Below are 16671 nucleotides of genomic sequence, written 5' to 3' on the forward strand. Positions count from 1 at the left end.
ACATGCCCCTCTCTTCAACTTTTCTCTCTGTCCCTTATGTCTATATTTTGTCTTCCTACTTTTTGGAATGAAGGTTTCCCAGGTTCCACTTTCACCAAGGACTCTGTACCCCCTAAGCCACTGCCCCTGCCTTTCTCTCACCTGCCTACCCTACTGTGGCATGGTGCTCATGAAGTTGGCTTGTATTCACCGGGTATATGTGGCATCCCCAAATTTGCTGGCCTCAAGCCCTCCAGGATTCAAGCCATTAGGCCCAGATGTGAGGTTCAGGAGTAGATGCTCTAAATGCACTGAGGTGAGAGAGAAAAGTAACATAAGATTGATGAGATGGAAATCCCCTATATGGAGCCTAAGAAAGCCAGCCCTGATATAAAGGTCTGGAGGAGAAAGCTGGGCCAAACATTGACGAGTACAAGTCAGGCTAGTTGTTTTAGTGTGTATCTGTTTATATATACATGTGGATTTTAATGTTTATACGTGTGATGATCGATGAGGCTGAAGGGTGAGGGCTTCTTGTACATATGAATGAAGTTAATTAAATTGTCCTATGGTCTTTCCAAAAACTGTTCAGATTGATATTAATTATAGATAATGGAGAATTAAAAAATGTGAAAAGTGAAAAACTACAAATTTGACTGTATATAATCAAAGATTAATGCTAATATCAATGACATCTGAGTCATTAATCCATTACCACCTAATCATCACCATGTTTATTCATATCATAAATATATACCACCTATGTCAGAAAAACTGTTTTAATTTTATTGAATTGCAACAGTTTTCATGCCTTGTTGGTCTTATGGCATTGGTGTCCAAGAAATCAGCAAATAGCTTTTGTAAAGGAGACATTGCTTATTAAATATGACTTTCTTTCTATGACTTTAAAATACATCAGTAGATCATATACATTTCATCAAAATCTATATATTGAGAATTCATATAATGAGAGAATCCATTCAAATTAACATTGGGACTAACAGATGTGAAATAACAAGTATTTTAATTACGTAGAAAAGTTACTGTCGTCAATAAACATGAATTGGCTCTTGTCTAAATTTATTGAAAAAGAATTTGTGATTGTATGGACTTTATAACTGAAACTTGTTTATTAAAATTCATTCATAGCCGGGCATGGTGGCTCACACCTGTAATCCTGGCACTTTGGGAGGCCGAGGTGGGTGGATCACCTGAGGTCAGGAGTTTGAGACCAGCCTGGCCAACATGGCAAAACCCTGTCTCTACTAAAATACAAAATTAGCTGGGCATGGTGGCAGGCACCTGTAATCCCAGCTACTCGGGAGGCTGAGGCAGGAGAATCACTTTGAACCTGAGAGGGGGAGTTTGCAGTGACCCTAGATCGCACAACTGTACTCCAGCCTGGGTAACAGAGCAAGGCTCCATACCACCACCCTCCCCAACACACACACACACACACACACACACACACACACACACACACACACACACAAACAACTAATTTATTCCACAAATGTTTATTAAGAGCCTACTTTGTGCCAGGCATTGATCTAACCTCTGGACATACATCTCTGAAGGAAATGAAGGTTTATCCTCAGAAATGTATGTTCTAATAAGAAGAGAAAGACAGCAATGGAATGTATAGTAATACAGACACTGACTATGCCCTAAAGCAGGCTATAATCATAATGGTCTTTGACAAACAGTCTTACCAAAGAGTTTAGTCAAAAGTCAAGGACCCTGAACAGAATATTGCTGAAAACTTATCAAATATTATTCTTGGTATCTGTGGTTACAAAATATAATTATTTAAGTAAAAAAAAAAATCCTTTACACTGAAATAACGCTTCTATTAAGGAGAGTTATGGAGACGATATTTCCAGCTACTAGTAGGTAGCCTGGATTTGTTCACACTTAAAAAAAAATTAACTTTGAACAGTTGAATATCTCCACTTCTGCTTCTTGGCAAGAAGGTGAAACTTAATACATAACAAGGAAGTCTTATGACATAGAAATTCTTCACTGGCATGTGGGTCCTTCTGCATTTTAAATAACAACTGAATTTCAGACATCCTAATGAGCACCCAAAGGTGTTTTTGAAACCATGTTCTCCTTTGGAGTGTTTGGGAGAGGCAGTGTTCCTGGGCTTCTGCTGCATGCCAGGCATTGCTCTCAGAAAAGGACAGTACAAGCCATAATGAAGGCAGAGCTTCCACCTTGTCCACTTGAGTGACAGTGTGAAACATATTCAGATAAGGATATGCCCCAAATACTGTCAAAGTAGAGAACTGAGGACTAAACTGAGGCCCCAGGGGTTGGGGGTGGGGGAAGCTTCTGGAGAGGCTTCTTGCAAGAAGGAGCAGAGTGCCTGCTACATAATAGGCACTCACTGAGCCTGAGAACCTATTATATGCACCTTCTATGTAAAGTTCTGGGGATGTAAATGTGAAAATGTGCAATATCTGTTTTGCCTGAGAAGCACAGACTGTTTGGGGAAATAGACAAAAACTAAAATGGATAATTGCTTTAATAATTGAACATACAAAGTGTATCAGAGGTTCTCAGAAGAAAAAAATTTAGCAGAGTTTCAGAATCATATATAAATTTCAGTATTCTATAGTGGTTAAAAGATATATGAACCCAACTTTTAATTTATATAAATACTAAACAAGGGTTTTTATATTTAGACTTTCAGTTTTGCGATTCTTGCTAAATATATGAATCTATTCTTAATCCAACATTGTTCACGGATGGCAGTTTAGTAGTACAGATTTCATTAGAGAACTTAACTGCTATAAGTTGGGGGGAGGTGAAGGAAATACAATTTTCCCTAGAAGATTTACATTAGATAGAGTAGTTACAGGCTGTAGCATCTCCCCTGTAATTTTATGAGAATGGTATTACCCTGGCTTTCACTGTGTGATTGCTGGTTACCTTCTGTCAGTGAGCAACAGTCTTACTGCAAAGCAGGAGCACAACCCGTCTCTTTGTCTCCGTGGTCAAATCAATTACTTCTTAGAAAGTCAATTTTTTTCAAAATGACCATGTACAGGAGCAAACGCAGACATCAGAGATGTAAGTAAAATTTGACCCAACTTTTTCATATCACTGGAATAGGGAAAGCATACTTGATTTCTTAAAAGACTAATCATGACTTCTTCAGATACATCCTGGTAGTAGAAAAGATACTGTAGCTTTTTTCACCCTAACCTTTATCTTTATTCCTGTAACATGCATGAAAGATGTTGAGGGGAGAGGGGATAATTCACTTGTTACTATGGAAACCCTTGGAAAGGTTTACAAAATCAACAGAGAAACAGATCAAATGCAATTTCAGTCTAGCTCAGCATCCTACATTCAGGCATGATCACTGGACAGTTCTTTTTTTGCTTTTCTAGGAGTGATAGATTTTCTTTCCTGGAAGTCTATTGAAAGGTTTGAGAAGCTAGCCTAAAACTTCTGTTTATTCATCCAATTTCAATTACAACTCTTAGGAGGAAGAAAACAGTTCAGAATGGAGGGGAGAGAGTTAATTGTGAAGGACAAGCTGAATATTTAACAGGATATTCATTGCCAAACTTCTTGGTCCAGAGCATGCTAGTGACATAATTCACTACAGGCACCATTTCAAAGGGTTAAAAGGAGTCATCTGCAGTCTCCCCTAAAGGAACTGATTCTGGCTGAAAAGGAGCAGCACAATTACCCTGGCCTAAAGTCCAGAACAAAGATTATTATGGAAATGAAAGCTATCGGAATCTCGCTAAAAATCAAAAGATTGTTATAACAACACTATTTTACGGTGAAGCAATATGCCTCTCATGAAAAGCTTTACAATCACCTCTCTCTAGTAAGTCTAACTCTTTATCACTTTACCGTTTCTATTGTCTAAAGTAAATAATACCATATTTAGCCCAAAATGGTCTGTCACTGTCTCTATTTATCGTCATAGACAGGTAACGGCAACTTATACTATAGACAAAGTCTGTACTTTTTCGTTATTTCTTTTGATGTCTTTAAATGTTATCAAATGTTTTGGAAATCAAAGTCTAGCAGTCACAATTATACTATCAAAAGCCAATAAATCATAGATAATTTTAGTGTGATAATTTATTATTTGGTCTATTTTCACCTAAGATCTGAAAACTAACATTTCTCCTGTTCGAAGAAGTTTCATGCACCACAGAAAGCTCTGAGGGCTAGGCTGCCAGTTTGATTCTATAAGCTTGATTGCCTTTTGATGCCAGTTCTTTCTTGTGATAAAGAAACAACATATGATAACTGCTACTTTTTTATATAAAAATGATTGGTGTGAAGTCTACACATATATTGCTGATTAATTTTCTTGTGATTTCCTCCTACAAGAATAAATCTAAATTATGTATATATTTGAAAACCATCTTGTGCCTTTACTCCTGTATCTTTTATATATCCCTCATTGTTTTTTTTTTTTTCTTGTGAGTTATCAATGCCTTAATGCACATGGAAAATAAGATATTCACAGAAAAATTATACTCAGTGTCTCCCCTTAAAATGTGCTTGCTGAAGTCTGCGATTAAGCAGCAGGAAGAAATTGTGAATTACATGAGACAAGTCAGAAGATGTATAATTATACAGGCATAAACACAGTAGGGTGTACTGGAATGGTTCAGTTAAAAAAAAAAACTAATGTATTACTTAAGTTTAATTGTATCAACTATTTTATGTTGCATTAAGTGTTTCTATATTCTAATAATATAAAATATCAGAGAGCAGGAACATAATAAAATTAAAGTATATAGAAAGCTTAGCAATAAAAGCAAATAGAATCCTTAAATGAATTTCTTACACTAACAATATTTGCAAAAGTAGAATATAATACAATTGTTTGCCATCCAATAGGTAAACAAAAAAACTGGAATTTTCCCATCACCAAAATCCAGGAGATTTCCATTTTCAATCATATCTTTTATGTGTGTGTTTTTGATCGTCTAAAAGGCATAAACTCACCTAAAGGCAATTGTAATCCAATTAAGGCAATAATTGTACATTAAACAAAACCTCACTGTAGGAAAGAAGTATTCATACAATTTTCTTTAAAATGAGATAGTACATAAATCAACTTTCTAATTATTCTCTTTATCCAAAGATTTAATATGATATCTTCTAGTAAAATAAGTGTTTCCTTTCAGAGGGTCTGACAAGAGGAAAAGTAAAGGTGCATGTGGCTATGTCAGGAGTTTGAGGAAAAGGGGAGAACAAAATACTTATAAGAGAGATTTTAAAGTATAAATTGTACTAAACCTTTGAAGATTCATGTGGGACTTTGAAATTCATTCTTCACTCATATTGAGATTAGTTATTTATAATTCACTATACAAGAGGAGGAGAGGGAGGAAAGAGTGCCCATTGCCTGCTCCTGATAGAGCAATTGCTAGGTAAAAGGAACAGCTTAGTGTTCATTCAGATAACAGATCTTACTTATGCAAAACTGCATTAATGACTTTCAATTAGATACAGAATTTTTTGAGTGGTATTAAAAAATGTTTGCATATATCAGAGGCTGATATTGCCAGAGCCAAACAGGTACAGAACAATTTAAGGAATTTTAATACATGTAAACCTATTTTTACAAATCAGGTTGATTTGGGAATTAACATTTAACTTTTGAGTTCATTTAAATATTAAGTTTTTACACATATATAATAACAATATTTATTTTACTGTAAAGTTTATGTTTAAATTTTCAAAATTTCTGTATAAAGCAAGGAAAACCTGTAACCTCCCTTGCTGAAACTCCACATGACCTTGAGAAAACATTTTGGGCTTTTATAAAAGACACATGAAGGTACATTCTTTAAAATGAATGTTTTAAAACACCGATGTAGAGGAAAAGTAGAGTAGAAGCCATAGAATTTTGAAAATAGCACAATACCTGTACCATGGCAAAGAAAACAGTGTGAATCGAGTTTCAGGTGTGTAACATTTCATCTTATTTTACTGAATTGGAACAGATCATGTATTTTTTTATTGCTAATAATATCTTTGGGTGAGCTTATCGACCTTATCCATATTATCATTGGAAATACTTGATGAGATCACTTCAGAAATCTAAATACTAGTCATCATAGCCCTCTGCTTATGGTCTTGGCCAATATCTGTTACTCCTGTGGGTTGCAATCTCTTCTTTAACTTTAGTAGATTGCTCTGAGAAGGTGTTCTGTAGGGTACCTTCCATCTCTAACCCTCAGTGCCTCCATAACACAGCCTTCATCAGGTCATTCCCCTACTCAAAGACATTAATGGTTTCTCACTGACTAGATAGATAATGGTGACTCTGGGCTTGTGTGCTTCAGATCCATGGTTGCCCATGGAGTTACTACAAGGTTACTGCATATTTTTATATAAATATGAATCATTGTATAATGAAGAAAGATATATGTGTATATGGACATACACATGTGTATATATACATAAACATATACACATATATATGCTTTTAAAGTTCTAAAATATGTTTAATAAAACATGTATTTAAAAGGTGGTACTGCATTTGTAATAGCTTTTATACCATATATTTTATTTTAAAAAATAACTATGGTACATGCAGCCCTCATTATGTTTCAGTATTCTTTAAAAAAAAAAAAACTTCATACTCCCGAAGGTTGAGAATCACTGAACTGGAAAGCAAATACAAGCAAGACCTTACAATACAGAAATTTACATGATTGTCATCCACCCACTACTTTCTTCTCTTCCTGATACCACCTATATTCTAGCCTCATCAAGCTACCAACTGTCAGCCAGGTGCAGTGTCTCATGCCTATAATCCCAGCACTTTGAGAGGCTAAGGCGGGAGGATTACTTGAGTTCAGGAGTTCAAGACCAGCCTGGGCAACATGGTGAAACCCATCTCTACCAAAAATACAAAAATTAGCCGAGCGTGGTGGCAGACACCTGTAATCCCAGCTACATGGGAGACTGAGGCACAATAATCGCTTGAACCCAAGAGGCAGAGGTTGCAGTGAGCCAAGATTGTACCACTGCACTCCAGCCTGAGTGACAGAGCTAGACTCCATCTGAAAAATACAAATAAACAAAAAAGCTACCAATTGTCCCTGAAATTCACTATATACTCTAATCTCTATGCCTTTGCCCATGTATCTTCTTGGTGATAGATGCCCTTCACTTGCACCTTCACACCTCTCTGTTAAAGGTTTCACTCGCATGCCACATCCTTCCTAAATGATTCCTCAGTTTCTAAGTCAAATCGTTCTTTCCCTTCTCTCTTTTCAGTTCATATATATATACACACACACACACACACACACACACACACACACACACATATATATATATATATATTTTTTTTTTTTTGAGCCAGAGCCTCAGTCTTTCAGCAAGCTGGAGTGCAGCAGTACAAGCTGAGATTGCTGAACTACAACCTCTGCCTCCAGGTTCAAGCGATTCTCCTTCCTCAGCCTCCTGAGTAGCTGGGATTACAGGTGCCCACCACCATGCCCGGCTCATTTATGTATTTTTAGTAGAGATGGGGTTTCACCATGTTGGCCAGGCTGGTCTCGAACTCCTAACCTCAGGTGATCTTCCTGCCTTGGCCTCCCAAAGTGCTGGGATTACAGTTGTGAGTGTCCGCACCTGGCCTCAGTTCATATATTGTAATTTTTCTTAAAATTTCTATATTCTGTCTTATATATAGAAAATTATCTATTTACACCACTAATCTCTTTCTTTCATATAAAGTATTTTTTATATGAAACTTATATGGAAGTTTCTTTCATATAAGGCATTTTTTATTCTTGTTTGATACATCCTCAGTGCGTGCAAAATATGATGCTTTGCCCATCAAAATCCAAGGCTGTCTAATGAAATTTATTGACTTAAATACATGTTTTTGACCACCTATTACTTTCCAGAGATAGCTCTAATGGTAGGGCTATAGCAACAAACCAAACAACATTTTATTGAAGATAAGATGACTCACAAATAAATATATAATATGCGATGTAATGCTAAGAGCTATGGAGAAAAATAAATCTAGTAAGGGAGAAATGGAGTTTTGGAACATGGGGTGAGGAATTTCTATTTTCTATGGGGAAGTCAGGAAAAGCCACTTACTAAGGGGACATGTGATCAGACAACCTAAAGAAGTGAGGAAATTGGTTCAGTTTCTTTCTGGATAGTTCCAAGTAGAAATAGCATATACAAAGTCCATGAGGAACTTTGGGATAATTGAAAGACCAAGAAGGAGTCCAGTAAGTAGAGTGAATAAAGATGAGGTCAAAAAAGCATCAGGAACATTGGATAGAGTAGGACACACAACAGAATTTAACTGAAGAAGTCTTGTTTAAAGGTACTTATTGAAATTCACTATTATAAATTAAATAGCAATATAAAAATGGAGTATTATTTAAAACAAATACTTATATTGATACCATGATTTCTTTGTAACTGTGAAGACAAAAGAAATAATTTGTTATTACCAAATTATTTCATATCTTAAGTGTTGATCTTTTTTATTACATAACCAGTTGAAAATGTGATCTAGGTTTTAAAACTTTTTTTTAAGTTTATACCAGAAAAAAAAAAAAATGTTTAGGCTTGATAGGTAAAGGCTCTCTAGAGGGCACTATTAAATTCAATCTTTGATTTATCTGTTATTGATGCTTGTAGGGAATTCTGGTATGATATCTGCAATGTCTTCAGCCTTTTTTTATTCTCTAGTTCTAATATGAATTCTATAACTGGTAGAAATTGAGAAATTGTAATTTTATAGATTCTTCCATGGAATCATGTGTGCATGGATAGTATCAGTGCAGTCTGATTGAGCATGAACAATGAGACTATAGATGCCAGTCTGGGAGCAGAGACATACAAAGGCTGACTGATAACACCCCTGATACAGATTGACCTTAAATGGAAATACATGTTGGTCTGCCTCATATCCTTAATCACAGACTTTTACAGGCTCTAGCCTATGACTGGTTCTGCCTGCAGAAATATATTCTGTCTCTCTCTTTCTCTCTGTCGCAAAAAATCTGATGATCTGTCCATGTATTTTTCTGTTTAACAATGCCCCACACACTCAAAGGTCACTTTTGTGGAGGGTGAGCATTTGTCCATTTCTCTTCTGTACTTTCAGAAAACAACTTGACTATCATACATCACCTGCTCTTTTAATTTCTCAGAATCTGTGCTGCATTTATATCTACACTTGCATAAAAACCATGGCATTGACTCTGTCCCCAAGTGTTCAGGTAAATGTCCTCTGCAGAGTATACTTTATCACTTCAAAAAATGTTACACTAAAAAAAAGTTAATTTGTATTTGTTGATAAGAATTACACATATTGATAAAAGAATTATGCATATATATCCTAAGTGTCTTCTTGACACTTAGGAAAATAAGATTGGTGTTAAATGAAGATGTTCGTCTATCATTTTAACATACTGTCATGTGGTTTGCAAACATTTTCTCCCATTTCATGGTTGTCTCTTCACTCTGTTGATTATTTTTCTTTGCTGTGCAAAAGCTTTTGGTTTGATGCAATTCTGTCTGTTTTTGCTTGTATTGCCTGTGCTTTTGGGGACATATCCAAAAAGTTTTGGCCCAAACTCATGTCAACAAGCTTTTCTTCTATGTTTTTTTCTAGTAGTTTCATAGTTGTAGGTCTTATGTTTAATTCTTTAATTCATTTTTTTTTGTACATGGGGTGAAATAAGGGTCAAATTTCTTTCTCGTATGTATGGATATACAGTTTGCCAACACCATTTCTTGAAGAGAGTATACTTTCCCCATTGTGCGTTCTTGGCACTTTGGTAGATCAGTTGACTAAAAATGCTTAGACTTATGGCTGGGCTTTCTATTCTGATTAATATATTTTCAATATTAAACTCTTCACATATTTTTAATATTCAAACAGCTTGATAGTAATAAAATTAGTAACTTGACTGAAAAATGGACAAAGAATGTGAAAAGTCATATCTCAAAAAAAGACATATAAACGGTCAACATACATATGAAAAAAGTTTAAAATCACTAATCAGGGAAATACAAACTAAAAATTAATACCACAATGATATATCACATCACATCTGTTAGAAGAATTGTTATACAGTGATATGATAGCAAGTGTCAGTGAGTACATAAAGAAAAGGGGATTCTTTACACTGTTGGTAGGAATGTATATTAGTACAACCATGATGGAAAACAGTGTGAAGGTTCCTCAAACAATTAAAAATAGAACTACCAAATGATCCAGCAATTTCATTTCTGGGAATATATTCAAAGAAAATAAAATTAGTTATCTCAAAGAGATATCTCTACTTCCATTTTTATAGCATAATTATTCAGAAAAATCAAGACTGGAATCAACATAAATGTCCATCCACAGATAGGATAAAATATATGATATATATATATTTCATATAATATACAAATATCATATCTCAGATATATACATCTCATATATGACATATATCATATGTAAATGTCCATCCACAGATGAATGGATTAAAAATATTATATGAGATATATATATCTCATATAGTTAGACAGATACACACACATACACACACACACACACACACCCTAATGGAATACTAGTCAATTTTTAAAAAGAAGGAAATCCTGTCACTTATAGCAACATGGATAAACCTAGAAGACATTGTGCTAAATGAATAAGCCAGGTACAGAAAGATACTGTATCATCTCACTAATATTTGGAATCTAAAAAAATGGAACTCATTAATAGAAGCAGAGAGTAGAATATGCTGGTTACCAGAGGCTAGGTGGGCAGAAAGGGCAATGGGAACATGTTTGTCAACAGATACGAAATTTTAGTTACAGAAGCAATAAGTTCAGGAGATCTATTGTGCAACATGGTGACTACAGTCATAACAATATATCATATGCTTGAACATTGCTAAGGGAGTCGATTTTAAATGTTTTCACAAAAAGACATGGTAATGGATATGTTTAATTCATTAAGTTGACTTAGCTACTCCATAATACATACATATATCAAAACATTATATATATATAATTTTCATTATTAATCAAAAAACTAAAATAAAATAAAATACTGTCATGAATGCAAGCAGTTTGACATGACTAAAGAAAAGATAACCATTCATAAGCATCAATGTAGAGTAGGAAATAGTGTTTTTTGTGCTCTAATATATGCCATCTTTGAAACGACAGAAAGCAACTTTCTTAAAAACCATGATCTGGCATAATTATGTGTTTTGGGAAATCTTTTTGGTTGAGCAAGATAAAATCACCAGTTTTGTAAGTCAATGGTTAAATCTAATAAATACCAGCTATTGCATAAGTGGGCAAGCAAAGGGGAGAGGTGGGTATCATAAGCTATTACGCTTGGCACAAGTTGGCATTAAAAGCATAGGGCTGTTACAGTTAGCCAGGTGTGAATACTTGATACACTAAAATTATCTAATTACATTAGGGAATATATGCATTATTGTTCTTTAGGATATGTAAGGTTAAACTTTCTACAAAAAAATTGAAAGTATGTTCAGTGTCATCAACATAGATTAATTAGATGACTTTATTTTTGCAAGTGATATATCAGAGCTTTGAAGATTATCAGAACTTTTCTAGAAAGTATCTACCTCCAACTAAACTTAAAATGTTGATTATAAGCATTTGAATTCTAATTTTACATATTTTATCATTAAAACTTTGTTTTCATCCAAATGGAAAATTGGGTAGTTCTAAATGAATTGGGTAATCATAATAAAATGAAAATATATTGAATGTTTACCATATATCAGGCACTGTTTTAACCATTTTGTTATAGATGACTAATGTAATTTACATAAGAGAGCAATAATCAAACATGTAATAGAATAATGAAGTAATCTGTGATACTTCATTTTATTATAATTCAAAATGCTATGATTTTATTTCTAATCTCTAGGAAATTGGGCACCCAAAATTAAAATATGAACACTGCATAGAATTAAAAAGCAACCTTATATATCTCCTAAGGAATCTAATAAATTTACTTTAAAAGCAAAATGTAATGTTTTACCAATATCCCTACCCTTTAAATCATACAGAAACAGAAAAAATATATGGAGGAAAGTTTTACATAAATATATGTAAACAAAGTATCTGCAAATGAATGTATTTGCCTCATATGCTATCTTTTCTGCAAAGGAATGAAAGATTTCCAGAACTTAGAATAAGTGAATTTCTCTGCAGTGATTTTAGTAATTCGTTGTGAATCATTACACACTCCTTGATCTAGAACAGCTAAGTTACTTGGCATAATCTTTTGATTCATTTTCCTTTTTCTTAGTTATTGATTTTCTTCTTACAGAATTGCACCCTTATTTTAACAATGGAATTTCTGACACCTTTAGTTATATAGGGAAGCATTATATATGTGTAAATATTGACTCACAGTATTAATGGTCTATTATTGACATATTATCTCTAGAGCTTCATTTGCATTTAAAATAAGAATAAAGTCCACATTTATTTCCTTAAGACTCCTGATAGAGTATGTGGCATATATTTTTGTAATGTTCCATGCCTTGGGCTACCTATCATTGGAAAATGTTATATTTCATATTATACGATTCTTTAGACCCCTAGTAAACCTGAAACTGCCTTAGAGGAACAGCTGAATGTATTTCCTTAAATAAACACACTTTGTTCTTCAAATTGCTAGTATTTGTCTTCTTAATAGGCTCCACAGGCAATAGGAATGTTGACTTTGAAGTCACCTCTGCTAGGTTCATGTAGATAAGTCTATTTCATACCTTTTTCTTCCCACACTTAACAGTGTCTTTCAGCTCACATTTGTTTTAAGACACCCATAAATGCATACAGACTACATGGAATATTTACTTTTTATTTAATTTATAGTCTCAGTAATTAGTGAGAGGCTGGCTCACAATTAAATAAAATAAACTTAGACAAAACTCAGAAAAGGTTCAGTTTTAATTGAGGTATGAGGAAAAATTCATTTAGTTGGTCACATCCTTGGCTTTCATATGGTAGCAAAAGAAAAATGGTCACTTGAATTTTACAAGTGGTCATAAAATTTTTCTCAGCACTGAACTGTCCTCCAGAGCTATTTATATGAAGCTAGTCATTTTCGAATGATCACTTGTAACATAGATGATACACTCAATTTTGATAGATGGGTCCAAACTGTCCTAAAGAGACTGTAGCAGTAACACTCCATGAAGCTTTTTAGAATTTGTTTGCTTATTCACTATCTAGACAGAAATATTTTGCATATTTTTCACCATCCCAGTTTTCAAGAACCCAAGCTAGAGTTTGAGACAATTCTATTTGAATGTACACAACAATGTATTTGATTTTGAAACAAAACAAATCATTAAAATTCTACTTTAAAATATTCTTTGAAACTTGAGTATCTAGGAAAAAAGTTAATAACCAAGCACAGGAACAAAATACAAGAAATTGTAGCATAAAGATCATAGATATGCTTTGGGAGGCCGAGGCGGACTGATCACCAAGTCAGAAGTTTGAGATCAGCTTGATCAACATGGTGAAATACTGTCTACTAAAAATACAAAAATTATCCAGGCATGGTGACACACGCCTGTAATCCTAGCTACTCAGGAGGCTGAGACAGGAGAATTGCTTGAACCCAGGAGGCGGAGGTTACAGTGAGCCGAGATCATGCCGTTGCACTCCAGTCTGGGTGACAGAGCGAGACTCCGTCTAAAAAAAAGAAAAAAAAAAAAATCATAGATGTGTTTGTTACTAATATTCTCTTTTTGGTCTCTGAAAATGGGTCCCTGGAAATTAGAACCATATTAAGTTAACCATTTCTTATATATTAGAAACAGTTGTTTATCAGGTTAAAGATGCTGTATTTTTTGTACTGTATAAACAGCCATCTAACATAGTCATTTGTTTGGGGAAGATACTAGCCTTTGATAGTACTATTTCTCTTAGATTACTACTGGCAGCAATTAATCAACAGTTGTAGTAATTTACCCTATACTTCAAGCCGAATTAACTGTCTTGCCTTGTTTATTTGAATATTAAAGGATAATGTGGCATTGGGCCTGGAATTCTCAGTAAGTTGCCCACGTTGTTAATATTTACCAGTATTAACTTAGCAATAGCCTAAAATGTGGAAGGAGTATCTGTTTTAATATTCATTTTAAAAATACATGTTTTAAATATTGTAATTCAGCATCATCACATCAGTTATGATAATTTCATTTTGGGTCCAGGATAATTAAATCTGGAAATGTGTAAGATGTACTACAATGATAATAATATTTCATTATTCTTTGTAACTAACTTTCCAATCACTGGTATAGATTGACATTTGGAATATGACTGTCATCACACAATTCTTTACCCTAGGAGATTTCCTAATGGGCATTTTATATACCTTGCTGTAGCCTTTTATGTACTTAATAACAGTACAATTTCATGTGGCTTCATAACAAATACCATTGCCATATTTATGTCGTAATAAAACCAGTTTAAGGTATTTTTATGAAACTATTTATGGCTTTTAGTCATTATTGAGTTTTTTATGACTATTATAAAGTGGTATGACTTAAGAAAAATTATAAACTCCCCTATGGGTATTTGTCATGATTGAAAACAATACAATTCTTTTGGTTGTTATGTCTTGCGAAATTTTATTATCTTCTGTCTAGAAAAGCAAAATACTAGGGATCGTCAATCAGATTATTGCCAAATTGTTAAGATTTTGTTCTATGTATTGAATAGAAGCATATATTTCATTACTTGCCCCAATTGGAATAAACATAAACTGCCAAATTTCCTGGAAAATAATATCTCTAGAGGTCGTTTCAGTTGATAAGTATGTGTTATCAACTAAAGGTTTTATTTGTTCCTTCTTGTAGGTATTCTGGGTCAGTTTCATTATTATTAACTGAAAGCCTTAGTATTATTTACTCATACAAACTATACTTCTTAGTTGCTATAGTAAACAGATTTTTAAATTATTGCATAAAATTGTATGTTAAGAAACATTGTTTGGCCGGGCGCAGTGGTTCATGCCTATAATCCCAGCACTTTGGGAGGCCCAGGTGAACAGATCACCTGAGGTCAGGAGTCTGAAACCAGACTGGCCAACATGGTGAAACCTCATCTCTGCTAAAAATACAGAAAATTTAGCTGGGTGTGGTGGTGCATGCCTGTAATCCCAGCTGTACAGGAGGCTGAGGCAGAAGAATCGCTTGAACTCAGGAGGCAGAGGTTGCGGTGAGCCAAGATCACACCACTGCATTCTAGCGTGGGTGACAGAGTGAAACTCTGTTTAAAACGAAAAGAAAAGAAACATTGTCTGATTTTATGACTTTAAAAAAGCAAGGCATTTCTTGATCTGGTATTATCTTAGTTTGAAGGTTGATTTGTTGACATCTCACCTTGCATATTTCAGATTAGTATATGATACTGAAAATTCTTTCTGTTCTCTGAAGCAGTCTTTCCACCATTCATACTTTATGTTGTTTCCATTTTGAACACTCTCCTCTCCTCTTTTCTGAGCTAATTTCTACTTATCCTTCAGGTGCCAGTTTAGACAATCACTTCCTTCTGATACATTTCTATAAGCTGCTGGTGGCTAGTAGAGTTTATCTTTGTTATGGATTCCTCTGTAACCTGTATGTATTCTGTATGTAATTGATAATTTATCTAGTCATTTGACTCTAACCCTGAAAGACAGAGATCAGGTCCCTATTTTCATTCTATATCCCTAGCATGGTCTGGCCTAGGAAGCCCTCAATTAATAGACTTTGAAGGCTAAACAGAATGGATTGCCTTACTTATGTACCTGTTGTAGCAACTAGAAATTTAAGTCATTTGCCCCAAATATGTTACTATGATATAGGCTGTTGGTGAACTATCTCTTGCCTTTTTATATTCACGGATGTGTATGCATGATATCACCTGCTAAGGCCTTTTAGTTCTCAGTTTTGGAGTTACTTTTCTAATGACGACCCTAATTTCCTTATTTGATGAGAAGTATTAAAAGGAATCTGAAAATACTTATATCCTGGGCAATTTAACAATGTTTAAGGCATACTTTGAAAGTGCCATAAAATCCATATTGTGACTTTCTCACAAGCCTATTGTTGTACTATTAAGCAATGATACTAGTTTCTAGTTAATTCATGGCTTATCTTTTATTATACTTTTTAAAAATTGACATAAAAATTGTACATATTTATGATGTTTTGATACATATATATTGGGTAATTATCACATCAGGATATTTAGCATTTTCATCATCTCTTTGTGGGCAGAACATTCAAGATTCTCTCTTCCACCTATTTTGAAACATATCATGCAATATTGTTAACTATAATCAACATACCAGAACTTACTCCTGCTATCTAACTGTGACCATATATAGTTAATCAATTTCTCGTTATACCCCAGCCCCTTCCCCTCTCCAATCTTTGGTGGCCACAATTCTACTCTCTACTTCTATGAGACCAGCATTTTTAGATTCTTTATATAAGCGATATCATATTTGTATTTCTGTCCTAGCTCACTTCACTTAATGTAGTGTCTTCCAGGTTCATCCATGTTGCCACAAATGATAGGATTCCAATCTTTTTTATGGCTAAATAGTATTCCAGTGACATATTGTATTGAAATAGAAAACCCCATCTTAAAAAATGCGTAGAAAAAAAAAAAAAAAAA

The 16671-nt window shown here is 34.2% G+C and overlaps 1 protein-coding gene across 1 annotated transcript in view; it reads left to right on the top strand.

Annotated features, from left to right (window-relative positions):
* The first annotated feature begins 2940 nt into the window (after nucleotides 1–2940).
* The window catches only part of RALYL (RALY RNA binding protein like), a 214992-nt gene continuing 201261 nt past the window's right edge, over nucleotides 2941–16671 (top strand). Inside the window, exon 1 of the mRNA XM_017849885.1 lies at nucleotides 2941–3054. Within this exon, the coding sequence (XP_017705374.1) occupies nucleotides 3018–3054 (37 nt within the window). The 5' untranslated portion in view covers nucleotides 2941–3017. The remainder of the gene's footprint in view (nucleotides 3055–16671) is intronic.

The sequence above is a fragment of the Rhinopithecus bieti genome, unplaced genomic scaffold (assembly GCF_001698545.2).
Source record: "Rhinopithecus bieti isolate Rb0 unplaced genomic scaffold, ASM169854v2 scaffold_32835, whole genome shotgun sequence".
Lineage (NCBI taxonomy): Eukaryota > Metazoa > Chordata > Mammalia > Primates > Cercopithecidae > Rhinopithecus > Rhinopithecus bieti.